This window comes from Pleurodeles waltl, chromosome 6 (genome assembly GCF_031143425.1).
Source record: "Pleurodeles waltl isolate 20211129_DDA chromosome 6, aPleWal1.hap1.20221129, whole genome shotgun sequence".
Taxonomy (NCBI): domain Eukaryota; kingdom Metazoa; phylum Chordata; class Amphibia; order Caudata; family Salamandridae; genus Pleurodeles; species Pleurodeles waltl.
The window spans coordinates 941,301,151-941,317,483 of record NC_090445.1 but is presented as its reverse complement, the minus strand read 5'-3'; the positions used below and the strand labels follow the sequence as shown (position 1 = coordinate 941,317,483).

Below are 16,333 nucleotides of genomic sequence, written 5' to 3'. Positions count from 1 at the left end.
GCAGTAGTTACGCAGGTTAGCAACAAGCATTGGCAAAGCTAATAGGTCTCAAAGTCAAGACCAATTGGCTTTGCCAATGTTTGTACAATGTGCTAATTTTCATAAGTGCCATTAGAACAGCTGTACAAGTAGCCCGACCTTCTGTGCTGCTTATATTCAAAGAGATATAGATTACAAAACACAATGTTTGTTATGAAGATACAAGAGCACCACTCCATAAAAAATAATGAGTTTCTTCCCTTGTGATATAGTGAAGGGTTAGAAGCTTGATAGTGGGAATGTCAGCTCCCAAAATTGAATCAAAATGCCTTAAAAGTGCAATTGTGGCCAAATGTATTTCAAATGTCCTTCCAAATCATAGATCACTGTCACACCAAGCCCTATACCATAAATGTTATTTTTTTGTTCTGTCTATTAATCTGTGCAACAAACTACTTATTTGTACCACAGAACATTTCTACTTTAAACATTTTGCTAAACCTTGCTCTAACATAGGTGATCTTGCCTGTTCCATTAACTGATGGATACCAATGTGCAGTGCACATCTAACAGTATTAACCAGCATGCCCGAGTTAGAATTTTTTTCTAATTAGACCAGTCCATAAAGAAACTGCTATGAGAAACTCAAAAAATATAAAACCTTCCCTTTTAAAGATGCCACCCTCACAAAAAAGGAGCACACACACGCGGAGCTGGGAACAACTGGTAGACCAGTTTTCCACATTAGCTTTACTATGCCACAAGCAGTGCTACAATGTTGATTTCCATTCTTTCTACTGCACATCTGTGAGGGTACTCCAACATTAGATGATCCTAATAGGTACACCTTGTGCCACTAAAAGCGTTTCTGTACTTTTCTTCAGCTAGCAAATGGCTTACCGGTCGCATGACGCCACACTACTGTTCTGAAGGGCCTTATTTTATAGTTTCACACCATAGGTTGGACTTCTATAACCATATCAATTTTACCACACTTTTACTGCGATAAGCATATCACCGTATGTACCATATGACCCCTGATAGGGGCTGGAGGGTGCTTCACAGGACCATAAAAATACACACAATAATTGCCATTTTAAAAAACCTAAATACGTAGTTGAGCTTGTGGCCCTCAGGTCCTTTCTCAGATCCTTGAATGGTGCATTCACTTTTCACGTTTAGCATTTTCCTGAAAAGAAGCTCAACACGAGTAATCCTCTCAAAAGAGACAAGTTAAGGTGTCATCTCCATGGGGAGGCTCTATTTCCAAGACATTCACAATCTTTTAAAAAGGGATACAAGTCAACACATGACTTCAGGGGTTAGAGAACACTAGAGGTTAATGTGCTGCTTGCATCTTTTCAGAGGCAGAATGACAGTCTGGTTTCATTAGTCTGTTAACTCACTCATCACTTTTAACCTCATCTCCAAAACACCACCTCTCACAAAAACAAAATATTTGTCACTGATTAAATGAAGACTTTAACCTTGAGAGCAGCCTTCAAGCATGTCCATACAAAGGCTTTTGCAGTCCACCATGGGTTCTGGTATTGTAAATTGAAATCTATAAAAACACTGCTTCTGAGTCATTGATGAATTGAACCGAGGTCAGAAACAATGACGACAATCTCTGTGACTACAATACAGCCAGGTTGGTTCAGCTAAAAGAGCTCCCACGCTGATCAATGCCTTGGGTGTAAAATTATGCTCACAAAGCATCGATCAAACTGAACGCAGTCCGACATAATGTGCCAACAGTCTTGACCTTCAACTGTGGTGTGAAATCAGTGCAGATACAAATAAAAAAACAAATAGGAATGCAAGGTTAACTCTTCCCTCACATCCCGACTTCGTTTTTCTTTTTAGGAAACCTTTCCGGTGGTTGCACTAGAATGATTCTCATTTGTAATGTGCTGGACGAAACGCTAACATCCACAGCACAAGAGAGGTAATGCGTGGACATGAACGGCTTGTCCACTGCATTAAAGAGGTGTTGTTCGCCTCCTTAATAGTCCAGGTAAAGATGAAGGATGATTGGAATACAATCCTTCAGTTGTTTGGGAGACAATATGCAGCACGCAGCATGGTGGAGATATCACCTTACTTGTAAGATAAAGTTATTCTCTGGCCAGGCGGGATGCAGTCCTTGTATCACATTCAACACACATAGGGGTGGGTCCAGGTAGACTCCATCACCACAGTACAACCTTGATAGATCAGCTGCCACATCACATGGACCTTATGATGGTAACTCGATATTCAGAATATATTTTTATGTTATTGAAGTTGAAAATGACAAACTTCACCACACTGGTTACTTGGTGTGGCTAACAAGAGATCTTAATCGTTCAAATCCCAGATTCTTTCCAATGGACCCAGCTGCGGGGCATGACTCTAGTACCACTAACCAAATCTCCTTAGGCCAACAACAATGAGGCCCTTTTGTTACCATTACTTTCATTCTGCATGGAGTCATTCCAAGGTAGTTGTTATTCATCCTTAAGTCTATTGTAATAAGAAGTCCCCAAATCAACATCAAATTGCTCCCGAAAACACCGAGATACAATTTTAATTTACACATCTCTAAACTGCCTGATGAAAATCCTAACATTTTCTTTAAAAGACCAAGTAGATTCAAAACCCTCCATGAGTAGTGAGCTGGCAATACGATAAAAGATGAGGCCACAGTCCGCTAGAGTGCCCCTAAATAGCTATTAATTTGTGATCATGACAAATACAGTTTTGCTCGAAAGGACCTTTAATATTTCACTTATGCTATCCTTTGTGAAAATAAAATGTGAGTCATGAAAGTATACGCTTTTTGTGGAGTAGTTTCAGTCTACGAAGGGTCTCAAATAGGGTTTTAGGCGGCTGGCAACTTTTGGCTGACTTTTTCCACCACAAATATTTTTTTATGTGACCTAAGTGGACGGCAGCATTCCCATCCATAGTCACCAAAGTCAAATTTTACTCAGCATATTACGACAAAGGTTCAAGAAAGGTTTTTTTTTTTTTTTGTAAAACCCGGTTACTTAGGGGAAGGGAAGTGATGTGTGGCTTCTGAAGTTTAGTATAATGCTTATTTACAAATCTGTGGTAGTGACATGACATTAGATATGATTGGAATATTAGCGGAGTGTGATTTTTGGTACTTATATTAGAAAACTAAAATAGACATGCATGTGGAAGCAGTCCTTGTGGAAACAAGGGATAAGGAAGGGAGGAGCACTTGAGAAAGAGATATATTGATCACCGATCACCACCAACTGGATGATATGGGACAGATTCAAATTCAGGGTGAACCCAGGAATACCAGGATAAAAGAAAGTGTGTGAGGATGAGTGGGAGGTAAGTAGCAACAATATAAAAAATTCCTGCCTAAGGCGAACTACCCGCAAGGACACAGGAAAACAGAAAAGGTGCTAATAGAACAGAAAATGGGTGTGACCTAGAATGAGATGAAAGGAAGCCCAGTAACACTAACAGCTTGATGAACGTGAGAGAAAGTAAGTGAAGTTTCAATGGATAATGTTCTGAAATTAGAGACACTGGTGCTTCACATGCCGAAGCCAGTCGCGGCTCGCGGTGCGCGGAAGGGGCGGGGCGACGCACGGGGAGAGGCGAATAAACATTAAATATTTATTTTTTTAAAACACTTACCTTGATCACCGCTGCTGACACCACTGCATCGCTGCTCTGCTGCAGGCATAGGCTCCCAGCCTGCCCTGTGGTCAATCCTGATGCTGCTCAGAGCAGCATCAGGATTGGCTGGAAGTGCCCAGCCAGGATGCTCCAAGGCAGACTGGGAGCCTGTGTGTGCTCCTTCCAGCCCGGCAACACAGTACCGGGCTGGAGAGAGCCTACTGCGCATGTGTGTTTGGCCAGCCTGAGATGGCCGGCCAAACATACATGCGTGCTGAAGGGGAGTACACACTGCTCGTCACCCCTGTGGCCCCTCTCCTTTACAAGAAAACGATAATAAACACAGTTTATTATTGTTTTTATTGTAAACGTTTTGCAGCTGCCGCTGCTGGTGGGGGTGGCGGGGGTCAAACCTCCTCCGCCCTAACGGCTGAAGCTTAAGGTGAACCTGTTTTCACTCAAGGGTGTAACTACCAATGGTGAAACCAATCGATTTTCCCGGGGCCCAGAAGTGGGAGGGGGTCCAACAACAACAGCCTTTGAGCTCAGACAGGGCACTTAAATAACCTTGCTAAACTTCTGAATGTGAGCCAGCATTAAAGCTGACTTTAGATTTGTTTTTTTTTCATGCCAAGTTTGCTGTGCATTCAAAGACAGAGGTCAAATGTCAGTCTGGTCTTCTGATAAATTGTGGCTTATTCTTTGAATGTGAAGAATACTGATGACCTTTCTTTTGTTTAATGAAAAGTGTGAGGATTTTGTAAATTGAACTATGTGAAAACCTTGCTGGTGTGAAAAGAGCGGCTGTTGGATGTTGTTTTTTTCAACACAAAACACAATTTAAATACCTACAAGTGAACTGTACAAATGAATAGTTTTTTTCTAATTCTAAAGAGTGGTGGACACAACTATTTTAATTGAGTCGTGTTAGACTTGGCATCATGGGCATGGTCTCCCCTAACTTTTTGCCTCCACTTCCCAGGTTGTGTCTGTGTGCTGGATTCTGTTTTTGCTGTTTTGTTTGCTCTGGACACTTTACCACTGCTGACCAGTGCTAAAGTGTAAGTGTTCCCTGTATAAATTATATGTGTACACTGGCTTATCCATGATTGGCATATTTGATTTACTGGTAAGTCCCTAGTAAAGTGCACTAGAGGTGCCCAGGGCCTGTTAATCAAATGCTACTAGTGGGCTTGCAGCACTGGTTGTGCCACCCACATAAGTAGCCCTGTAAACATGGCTCAGACCTGCCACTGCAGTGTCTGTGAGTGCAGTTTTAAAATGCCAAGTTGACTTGGGAAGTGTACCCTCTTGCCAGGCCTAAACCTTCCCTTTGTATACATGTAAGGCACCCCTAAGGTAGGCACTAGGTAGCTCCATGGGCAGGGTGCAGTGTATGTTAAAGGTGGGACATGCATTTATGTGTTTTACATGTCCTGACAGTGAAATACTGCCAAATTCGTTTTTCACTGGTGCAAGGCCTATCTCTCTCATAGGTTAACATGGGGGCTGCTTTTAAAAAAATAGTGCAGCATAGGTTCTCTTTAGGAGCAGATAGACGTGGAGTTTGGGGTCTCTGAACTCACAATTTAAAAACACATCTTTTAGTGAAGTTGGTTTTTAGATTGTGTGTTTAAAAATGTCACTTTTAGAAAGTACGCATTTTCTTGCTTAAACCATTCTGTGACTCTACTTGTTTGTGGATTTCCTGTCGGGGTCAGTTTGACAGTTGAGCTGTTTGCACCTCTCCTCTAGACAGTGACTCAAAGGGAGCTGGGGTGTAGCAGGCACATCCTGCTGGACCATCTGGGCTGAGGGGTGGGGAGGAGTGGTAATTTACACCTGAAAGGGCTGTGCCTGCCCTCACACAATGCAGTCTCCAACCCCCTGGTGTGCGTCTGGGGCCTGGACTGGGCAAGGCAGGATCTCACAAACAAGAGAGACTTTCCTTTGAAATAGGCCTACTTAAAAGGCAGAAAGGGGTATAGGAAGAGCACCTAAACCCCTGGAAATCAGATTACTTCTGGAACCAAGAGGAACCTCTGCCAAGGAGAAGAGCTGGAGAAGCTGGAGGAGGAGTACTACCCCTTTTCCTGTGACTGTGCTTTGCTGGGTTGGCCTCCAGTAGCTGCTTCTGCCTGAGGGAGGACAAAGACTGACTTTTTTGTGACTTCCCACTGGTGAAGAATCTCCAAGGGCTCGAACCTGAGCTTGCCTCCTGTTGTGAAGTCTCATGGACAGCAAAGGCTTCTCTCTGCCAGCACTTGGGCTTTCTGCTAAGAGTCCTGCTGCCAAGTGGTGCCCTAACATGTCTTTGGGCCTTTATAAGGTGCAGCTGGTGGAAAAGTACAGAAATCCACGCAAAGACCGCCGTGCGGGGAAGCTTTCGACGCACCACCCACTTTGCGGCTGAAAAACGATATGCCGCCAACCTCGCGGCTAAAATTGAGGCTCCACCTGCATCACGGCTGGGAGATCAACACAACGTAGCTGAAGAAATGATGCGCAACATTGCAGCGGCTGCTGTTAACAACGCAAGCCCCCACGCAGTATGGTTTCTTGACACCGTACGACCGGATTTCGACACAACATCGCTGGGCTTGGAAAATCAACGCAAAGCCTACCCGGACCTGAGGTGCCCGTCTGGATCGACGCATCGCTCTCTTGCGGGAGAGAAGAAACAACACACGCCGACCCGACCAGAGGAGGAACGAAGCACGCTTTCCTTTGGGAGTGAGAAATCGACGCATCACTGGCCTTTTCCGACACACACTCACCTGTGCAGCTTTATTTTGATGCTACCCAGGTACGTTTGTATGCCAACAACGTTCTCACTGTTTTCTAAAGGATTTAAGACTCTTTTGCTTTTTAAATTCATAACTTGACTTGTGTATGTTGGATTTCTGTTGTTTTGGTCTTGTTTTGTTTAGATAAATATCTATTTTTCCAAACCTGTGTTGTGTCATTTTGTAGTGTTTTCACTGAGTTACTGTGTGTGTGGGTACAAATACTTTACACCTTGCTTCTGAAGTTAAGCCTCCATGCTCGTGCCAAGCTACCAAGGGGGTGAGCGGGGGTTAACTGAGGGTGATTCTCCTTTACCGTGACTAGAGTGAGGGTCCTTGCTTGGACAGTGAGTAACCTGACTGCCAACCAAAGACCCCATTTCTAACAGGTCAAAACAAATAAAGACACTGTACTTGGTGATGAAAAATTACAACTATTCACTGAAACCCAATTTCCATTCATTATTGTTTTTGTGCTATATAGTTTTATCAGTAAAACTGCATATCCATGCAAATTTGGTGGTCAGTACAATAGAAAATGTACTGTCTGTAAATGATAGCATGCTATCACACCATGCATCAGTAATATGTACAACATTGTCCTCCTAAGTGCAATACCAGCTGCACATTCCACCCATACTATTCTCCTGTTGAATCGGCATGGCTCATTTGCGACACCTGTTCTATCTGTGAGCCTGGATTTTTCGGAATCCTTGTGAGTTCAATAATGTAACATTGATGGCAGTACCACCACTTTGAAAATTGTTCCAGCGCCACTGCCTACTACAGCCACATGAGCTCTGGGAGCTTGCTGTTAGTTCCGCCCCATTCCCTCCGCTGCAGCATCAGACTCCAAGCAACGGAGTCTACTGAGGCACCTTCAAGGCACTGAAAAGGTCTCAGTGCGTACATGCTTTATGGCCGAGCAATGTGTATGTTCACTTTTGTAAACACAGATAGCATCATTTGCCCCTAGCTGCCTTATGCTATCAGATTTCAAAGGAGAGACATTGGCTACCTGAGACCATCAGAGATGCAAAAACGTATGCCCATGCTGCTAAGAGGCTTCTAAAAACAAGACAGTCACAGTAATCACTGCATTCATCCTTAGGGTAAAGGACAGACAATGATAGTCAGTGAAAGAACATTGCTTACTTATGGTAGCGTACTGGAATTGGGAAATTATTTGAAGGTTGTTTGTTTCCTTTTATGCTAAACAATGCACAGGTAACTTTAAACACCTTCTTGGGGGTCACTAATGCACAATTCTTCTTTATAGAAACCAGAAGTAGAAATAGTTATTCTTCTGAGACCCATGGAACCCGGCCAGAATCCTGGAAAACAAGGTGCTAATTCCCCAGAGTTAGACATTGAGAGAGGTGGCACTTGAGTAACTGTTATACATAGTACTGCAGTAGCAGTTGGCGAGGCAGAAAATTAACAGGGAGAGCCGAGTTAAGGGTCTTTCTTAACTCTAAGAGCACAACTTGGCTCTAAGAGATGAGGCACGAGCTGAGCCATGGGAACATTTTGCATGGAAATCATGCAAAAAATATTGCATAAAAATATGATAAATTGTCGTCAAAAATCAAAAAAGTATCTTTATTTGACAAGTGTTTCACCTTAGTACATGAGATAACATGACTTCGTTGAGAGACATTTATTAAAAGTGACAGTTTTTAAGGATGAACCTAGAAACATTCATGCCCCCACTCCAACAACAATACCATTAGTGATCTAAGAGGTAAAGCAGTTGTTATGTGCAACCTAAATGTGGATTATATTCTTATTTCACAAGAAGCAACGTTACAGCCCATTAAGTCAAACACAAGGAGCAACATTACAGTCCAGTATGTCAAACCGTGCACATCCTCAAATGCAGCAATGAAAAATAGGAGACACTATAAAATAAAATAATTGCCTATCATCACACAATTTGGTCAACTGGGAAGCTGGGATTGATCACAGATTTTCTTGCCTTGCTTTGTGCACTTTAGCCACTAGATTGGCATATTTGCTTGTTCCTGTTTGACATCAAAGTTTAATGCTTTGTCTTTCATTCTTGATGCATGAGGTTAAAGCATGGGTAGCAGGCAGAAGCCACACGAAAACTCAGCCTATTTTAGGGCTGTAGGGCTCAAGAGGACCCTGAGCGGAACCAGACCCTAGCAAATGACACGGGCCTTGAGTGGTTCATCCATTGCTATACTTTACTCTGGGTGTTCTGTGCCTGAAAGAAGCTTAGATGTCGCTACCAATGTTATAACTGTTTTGTATGTAATGACATCTTAACTTCCACTGTTGATGACTGTCTTGTACCTGTGAGGGGAACTTACACTGAGAAAGAGAGAGAGAGAGAGTGTGTAGGTGTGTGTGTGTGTGTGTGTGTGTGTGTATGCGTGTGTGTGTGTGTGTGTGTGTGTACATACACACACATTGCCCCTGCCAGTGATAGTAACAACACAGCTACTAGCTATCACACTCCTACAGGTCTGATAATTTGGACTATTGCATGCCCCAAAGGTATAAGAATGGCTTAAGAGGCAGATCATTGTAAATTTTAATGTATATCAAATTAACAATTAACTGCTATTGTGCACATTTCTAAATTAGACAGACACCACCTTGTGGCAGACTGTCACAAGTGCTGGTATCTACATTTAAGACCTTGTGAGTCAAGCCTGCAGCTATACACCCCAGTGCTGTTTCTTTCCCTTATACCAAATCTGAAATGCTGCTTGTTCAGTGTATCTAAGAGAGATGTTAAGTGGAGCTGCGCAGTGCCACACTTGCTCCATATCTTTGAAGGAAGCTTGCAGTGGCCCTGCAATACAACACTTGTTCCATGTATTTAAAGACAGCTTGCACTGGCAATGGTTATAACATTTGTTTCATGTCTTGGAAAGATGCTGGCACTGGCCCTGCAGTGCCACACTTGTTCTGTGTGTCTGGATGAAGCTTGCATTGACCTTGCAGTAGCAGGCTTGTTACATGTCTTAAACGGTTAGATTATGATACTCCTGACACGTGCTGTATGTCTTATGTGTGTGAGCTAAAGACCTTCTGCGCTTCTGCTCTCTGTGCTCTATTTCTGTGAGTTTTAGGTCTGAGCAAAAGGCTGTTTATCCTGTCTCACCAGCTTTATGTTTCTCAAACACAATACATAATCTTTCATAGAGAAACTGGGCTTTAGGTAGGCCCACTTCAGTTATTTACCAGACAGAGCTTCATTCACATATTAGTTCAGCATCCATAAAACTGAGCCGTGGGCCAGCCTTCTTCAGCCATTGGCTTTGTTGCCAATGTTTGATTCTTCCTAGTAGATAACTGCTGGTCTTTGGGGTGCCCAGTAGTCTAAGTAACATTATTTTGCCTGCCTACCCTCTGTTACTCTGCATGCTGCAGAAAAGTTCATGAGATATTTCCTTTAGTTCATCTACAAGCAGCTAACCTGCAAATGTAAACTAGTGCTAATTGCAAAATAGGAGTACCAGCAGCTCCGCTGTCATTCCTTCTGGACCGCAACTTTCTTATGCAAACTGCCAAACACAACTGCTGCAAGCTTCCAAACCATGCCACTATCTTAAAACCGGATTTTGCATACTATATCATTCTTTACTGTTCCTAGTTGGCAGACCAGTATGAAGCTTTACCTTTACAATTTTTTATTGGGGCACATGCCATTCACAGTTAGTTGGCACATTTTTTCATTTGTTTTTCTTTATTTCCTTTTTAATTTATTTTAGTGTATGCTTGCACTACAAAGAAGACCACCACTGTGTTTATATGAGGCAAGTGAGACATTCCTTGATGCTTAGACGCTTCCCACACAGATGTCCACAAAGACAAGACTGATATAGTCTACAGTGCTGGTCAATGTGTGGCTTATGGGAGATGGAACATTTAACCTCAGTGGACATTCAGGTTTCAGTGTAGCTTACTTCAAAAGCTTTGAATTACACTAGTGGACCAATGCACCAGATACTCAGCCTGTGTCTCCTCTGTCCAAACTCTGCTCCTGCCTAGAGTGAGCAGTGTGCCTGAGACAATGCAGTACAGCCACTATGTTTTGTGAGTGCATTTTGAGGGATGTGCCTGTGTGAACGTAGGAATAACACTCTTTTTTGTGAGTGTGGATAAGTTGTCTACAGGTTGGAAGTTGTGCCTGTTGGAGTGTAGAGAGAGGCATATGCCTATGTGAGTGCAGTGTGATTGATGTGCCTATGGAAGGGCAGCTGTGTGAGTTTGGGGTCCCTGTATGTTATGTCTTAGTGTACATGCACTTTACAAAGGATAAACCTATTGACTATGGTAATGATTTTTAAGGTTATGGCTTTGAATTGCAGAAACACAGTACAGGAAGTGGAATAACAATAGTATGTATATGGGAATGGTAATGTGTTTAGATGAAGACTGTCGAAAGAGGGTGAGGAGTGTTGGGGCATCTGACAGACTGAAATGAAACCCCAGTGAGGGGGCCCAGTTACTTTGCTTGCACTGGGGCCAGTTGCAACCTAGCTAGGCCACTGATTTCATTGTGGACATAGAGTGGTGCATCATGGTTTCTACGAGGGCTTCCATGAAGAGACCAGCATTATTGCGAAACAGAGAATGGCTCTAGACTGCTCTTCTTGTCTGAAGGCTGGAGCTTCTGGGTTTAGGCCTACTTAGATCTGTGGAGCTCGATGCATTTCATAGTACATGGGAGAGCAAGATTTCGGCTTCTGTACTTAATTATGTTGAACAGTTGTGTCTTGAGCTCGAGACTTCCTAAAAATCAGATTTGCTGAGAAACACTCAGCAACGCACACTGAGCTGCTTGCAGAGGAGCCCTGTCAGAGTACAAATAGCCTGATAAATGTTGAGGAGAACAGAAAATGAAAGCCCGGCCTGAAGCTGGACACGTAACCAAAGATCATCCGACCTCAATGCATGTTATTTGTACCCTGGATGTGGTCAGTAATCTTGATCCATGGGAGCCTAATGTATGATCAATTAATGAACACTTCTCAGCTCAGAGGCTGACTCTAAATCCGTCAGATATTTTGTGACTACTTTCGGAGCCTCAACGGTAACATAGAATCGATAATTTTACTTACAGAAAATACCTTGTCAAAGGACTATTAAATATACTGTGGTCGTGAAATAATTGTGCGATGAATTAGACAAATCTAGTTGAAGACTCTTTAAATAAAATACCCAGGTTCATGAGACTGTACCGGCTTATGGAGACGTAGGGAAACAGCGAGAGAATATACACAAAGACAATCTATACATACCTCTGGAAAAAACTCTTGTGGAAACTTTTCTTTTTCGAGCATTGGTGTGCTTTCTAATGTATCAGAGTAAATTTCTTTGCCAGTAACCTTTCGGTACTTTTTTGCTAAGATGAGATAAAAAAAGATCAGATTTACTACAAGAAATAAAAAATATTGGTCATGACAAAGCCAAAAAAAACCATCATTTAATGCATCTTCTTTCTAACTGTAGTTGTAAGTTTATTGCCTTTGCCATATCCTGTTTCATATTTATGGACTGCCTGATACAACATTTTTGCTCAGTAACTAATTCCTAGTGATAGCAATGCCAGATAAAATAGCTTTTGCTTTGTGAACACTGATCTACCTGGACATTTCTTGTAAAAGGAAATATGTGCATCACTGAAAAACAAATTACTAACCTGGAATTAGATGTTAGTGGCATATGCATGATGGCTTGTGGCACTTTCAACCTCCTAAATGGAACTCCCTAGCAGAAGGTAAATACACTGCTTGCATGTCTCATTACTGTAACAGCTAATTAACATATTAATTTTAACATTCTATCCCATTCCTGTACCTGAGGGAGGTATCTTAAATAGTATAGTTGCAGAAAAGCTAATATCGCCTTCATTCTAAAACTGAGTCGGATCAGTCTTACAGTTCTGTTAACAAGAGTCATAAAATTGGAGCATGACAGGAAAGGCTTGGATGAATTTGTTTATAATTTTTACTCTCAAAATGCCAAGATTGAACTTGAAAGATTGCCTTTTGAGGGGCGGTAACTGTCTTGTATAGGCCAAAGACAGTTATTATGGTGTCTTGATGAGACAGAATGAATGCGTGTGCCGCATGGTGAAATCTGCACTTCGAATCAAGAGTTTAATTTTCTTCAGAATATGTAGAGGGTAATTTGATGACTTGATCAATTTAGATAGTAGAGGTTAGATGTACTGCAAGCACTCCTCTCATGACCTTTTGTGTATTTGATATACCATCCTAAGTGGCAAGGGTATGCACACACATGGGTCCTGTGCTCACCATGCCAATGGAACCAAGCCATACCCAACAGAAGAGCCCTAATCAGGGCAAACCTGGTCTTGGGTTGCTTTTGTTCTGATTCAGGGAGTGCCTGGCTGGGCTGTTCCTACTGGAGCTGGATCAAGACTGGATTGCATATGGCTGTGTGCAAAGTAAGGTAGCATGTTGAGCAAGAGAGCAAAGGGTTGGCATACTACCCCAAATGATTGCCATTTCTCCCATCACATTTTGTGTGTTTGATCAGTTTAGAGACATCACTGTTATGCTGTTATCACTGTTATGCTTCCTGGCTGGGTTTAGAGTGTACTTTCCAGTTAACACAAGAAGTGGTGCAATGATGGGGTTTAGCTATGTTAAGCTTAATTAAAATGGGCCCTGCAAGGTTTCTAACATGTTTAGTAGACATTTTCTAATTTCATCATACCATGCAAACCCCAGGGATAACTGAGTGTTCCAATTGGTTCCCAACCTGCTGACTTCTGTGGTCACCCACTTTATATTTACTGGAACCCGGGGACCCGCACTGAATCATTATTGGAATCCAGGCCCCCCCCCATTGAGTCATTATTGGATGCCAGAGACCCAGCCTGAACACTGTAGATGATCTGAAGCAAAAAACTAAATACAAAAAATATAGAAACAAGCATTCATCAAAAACATACACAAATACCACATTTTATTTAACTTGCAAACAAATATAAATAAAAAAAGATACAAAATTTAATTTTTAATAGGAAGGTTAGAACATTTCTAAATTCAACTGAAGTCACACATCATCCATATTATGTTCTGTTTAATGCACCTGCACTGCTACCACAAATTAATCCGAGGATACTAATTTAATTTTTAGCTTCCAATTTCAAATTCCATGACATTTACAGAACATTCTAAAATGTTCAATTGTACATTTAGCCTCTTTATTTATATACACTGTATTAATCTGCTAATACTATTTAATATTCTAAGCAGTCCTGGACCCCCTGAGCAAGCTTCACGGACCGCCAGAGGTCCCCGGACCACCTGCTGGGTACCACTGATATAGGTCAATGTTTATTTTTAAGTGGTATTACGTTTCCAAGTAGTTCTCTACACATGTTGAACATAGTAGAAGATTGAGCTGATCCAGGATGTTCTCGACAGGTCACGGAGAGCAAGGATGTCCTCAAAGTTCCAATCTGTAGATATTGGCTTTGCAAGTGCTTGTTAAGTTGATCTGGCACTGGCAAAGCTATAATTGCAGCTAGCCATCCTGGAAGTGCATTTTCTACACTTCCAAAATGCTCAGTTTGTTTGCTGGTAGATGCAAATCTGCGGCCATTTTGAAAGTATAGAAATCGACGTTCAGCTATTTTGGAACATTATTTTTAAAACTTCAAATATGGCCATCACTTTGCCTCATGCCCTGTACCATCATTCAACATGGTGGTCATTTTCGAACAATAAAGGACACACTTCTAAAAAGGTTGGTCGCTGCTATTATCCTTGCCAATTCTGGTACAATTTTGAGAGCATCAGACATTGGCAGAGCATGAGCGATACGTGTGGAAGAGGGGTGCAGAGAAAGCAGAGAAAGAGAGGCTGGGGAGAGAAAGGCAGGGAATAGGAAGGCAGGGAAGAGAAATGGAAGAAGGGGGACAGAAAGGGAAGAAAGGGGACAGAAATGGAAGAAAGGGGTCAGAAAAGGAAGAAAGGGGGAAGAAAGGTGGGGCAGGAAAAAGAGAAAGCATAACACAACGTTTTAACAGTGCACAGGGTCGTAAAGAGAAAACAAAAGAGTATGTGGGAGAGAAAGACAGTGAGTGGGGAATGAGAGAAAGAGTTCGAGTTCATGATTTGTCGACTGCAGGGGAGACAGAGAGAAAGAGTTGCAACCTACAAACGAAGTTTGAAAAAAATGAAAAATAGTACACTTAAGTTAGCAGTGAAAAGATACATTCAACCAACTAAAAACACAAATGAGGCCAAAATGCTCCAGAGCCATCCAACCAGGAGCAGACATGTAAACAGGCAATTAAGAATCCATTCACGAGTAAACATGAAACTACTCTAGGAAGTATGAACTGACAAATTTAGGTTAATACTGATAATGACAAAGCAGGTGGGATGCATTTCCATAAGAGTGTCATGATCAACAGCATCACTTACTGGTTAGAAGTCCTGCAGCAATAGAGGAAAGGTTCTGCACTTCTCCTTTATATGCACTGTCTCATCAGTACACTAAGAGTCACTGTGTATGCAATTAATTAATGTCAGAAATCTAATTGTTGGGTATGTGGAAGGCTGAATTAGGCAACGTATCCTTGATATTGGTTATCTGCTGTTTTCTTAATTCATTTCCTAGGAAAATAATTTAGGCAACTGGCCAAAGTTTTGGAGTTTTTTTTAGGGTCCAAGTCCGATTTGGTTTGTAGTGAAAAATTAAAGTTTCCTTGATTCAGTGATTCACTGATTACTTTCCTAATGTTTAGTGGCAAATCAGGGGCATGGTTTCATATCTTTTTGGCAGACAATCTGCTAAAAGGGATAATTAGGGGGATGGTCATCTGGATCAAATGAAGACATATTTGTTTTAATGCTGGCAATGTCTGTGACCTACTTCATGCATTTATCTTTGCTTTGGAAACAGTTTGCCCTTTATGAAGTCTGAAACAATTTTACTTTTCTTAATTGGGGAGGTAATTTAAATTATCATTTAGTTAATACTTTGCTCTATTCTATCCACCATGTCAAAACTCTAGTGCTTTCATTGGAAGTGGTCCTCTTTCTGTGTGGGCCAGGCCCAACTCATACTGAAGGCCATTCACTTAGGGTCATCTATGCAACAACTGATTCCAGTCAAATCTGGAGTATTATAAAAATCCTAAACCGACCAATCACTTGTCCCTTTTGAAAGCAATGAATTCTTAGCGACCCTAGATCTAAGCTGTAATTCTCAAAGGCTATTAAAACGCAAGGCTAGACAAATGCCTGCTCTGATTCTTAAATGCTTCGACCAAGCACTCCCTGAACTACACCCACAATGGCTCCTCAATGACTTATCCTGCTGCTCGGAGCACACTTTGGAATAACTGGTGTTGATGAAGATGGTCCACTATAAAAAAGGAGGAAAAAATCAAACTACTACACTATCTTCAGCGCTCCATGCTTAGCTAAAGATATATTCCTTATGCTGTCAGATCTTCAAGATCTGAAGAAATACATTACAATCGACTGGTCCATGGAGCCCTGCAATTCTGTGACTGACTTCTTTCACTGTGTGCTAGAAAAAATACATGCATGTGTATTAAACATCTCTCCTGGCTTATATTGATACTTTAACCCGTGCAACAAACCTATCCCTTTTAATAAGATGACGGCTGATGTCCTCCCTGATTTAATTAGGTCTATCTGCAGTGATCAACATAGTTGGTCACTGGATCATCTTTACTTACTTCATAAAGTAGGAAGCTAGGATTTAGCTCATAGGTGGAACAAATACATTTTCATCAGTCACACCCAACAGGCAGCTCTATCTCCACTGCCCTCTATATTGAAACCTCATAGAAATCAAATTTTACTAATACATTAGTGGCAAAGAAGTTAGCATATGGTGACTTACAAACCTTCATTTAAAAGCCTAACAGAACA

General features: G+C 41.7%; 1 protein-coding gene across 2 annotated transcripts in view; it reads right to left on the bottom strand.

Moving 5' to 3' along the window:
• Positions 1 to 16,333, bottom strand: part of INPP5A (inositol polyphosphate-5-phosphatase A) — a 1,526,322-nt gene that overhangs the window by 616,190 nt on the left and 893,799 nt on the right. For both annotated transcript variants that reach the window (XM_069239762.1, XM_069239763.1), the window contains exon 6: positions 11,687 to 11,790. In XM_069239762.1, the coding sequence (XP_069095863.1) occupies positions 11,687 to 11,790 (104 nt within the window). The remainder of the gene's footprint in view (positions 1 to 11,686; positions 11,791 to 16,333) is intronic.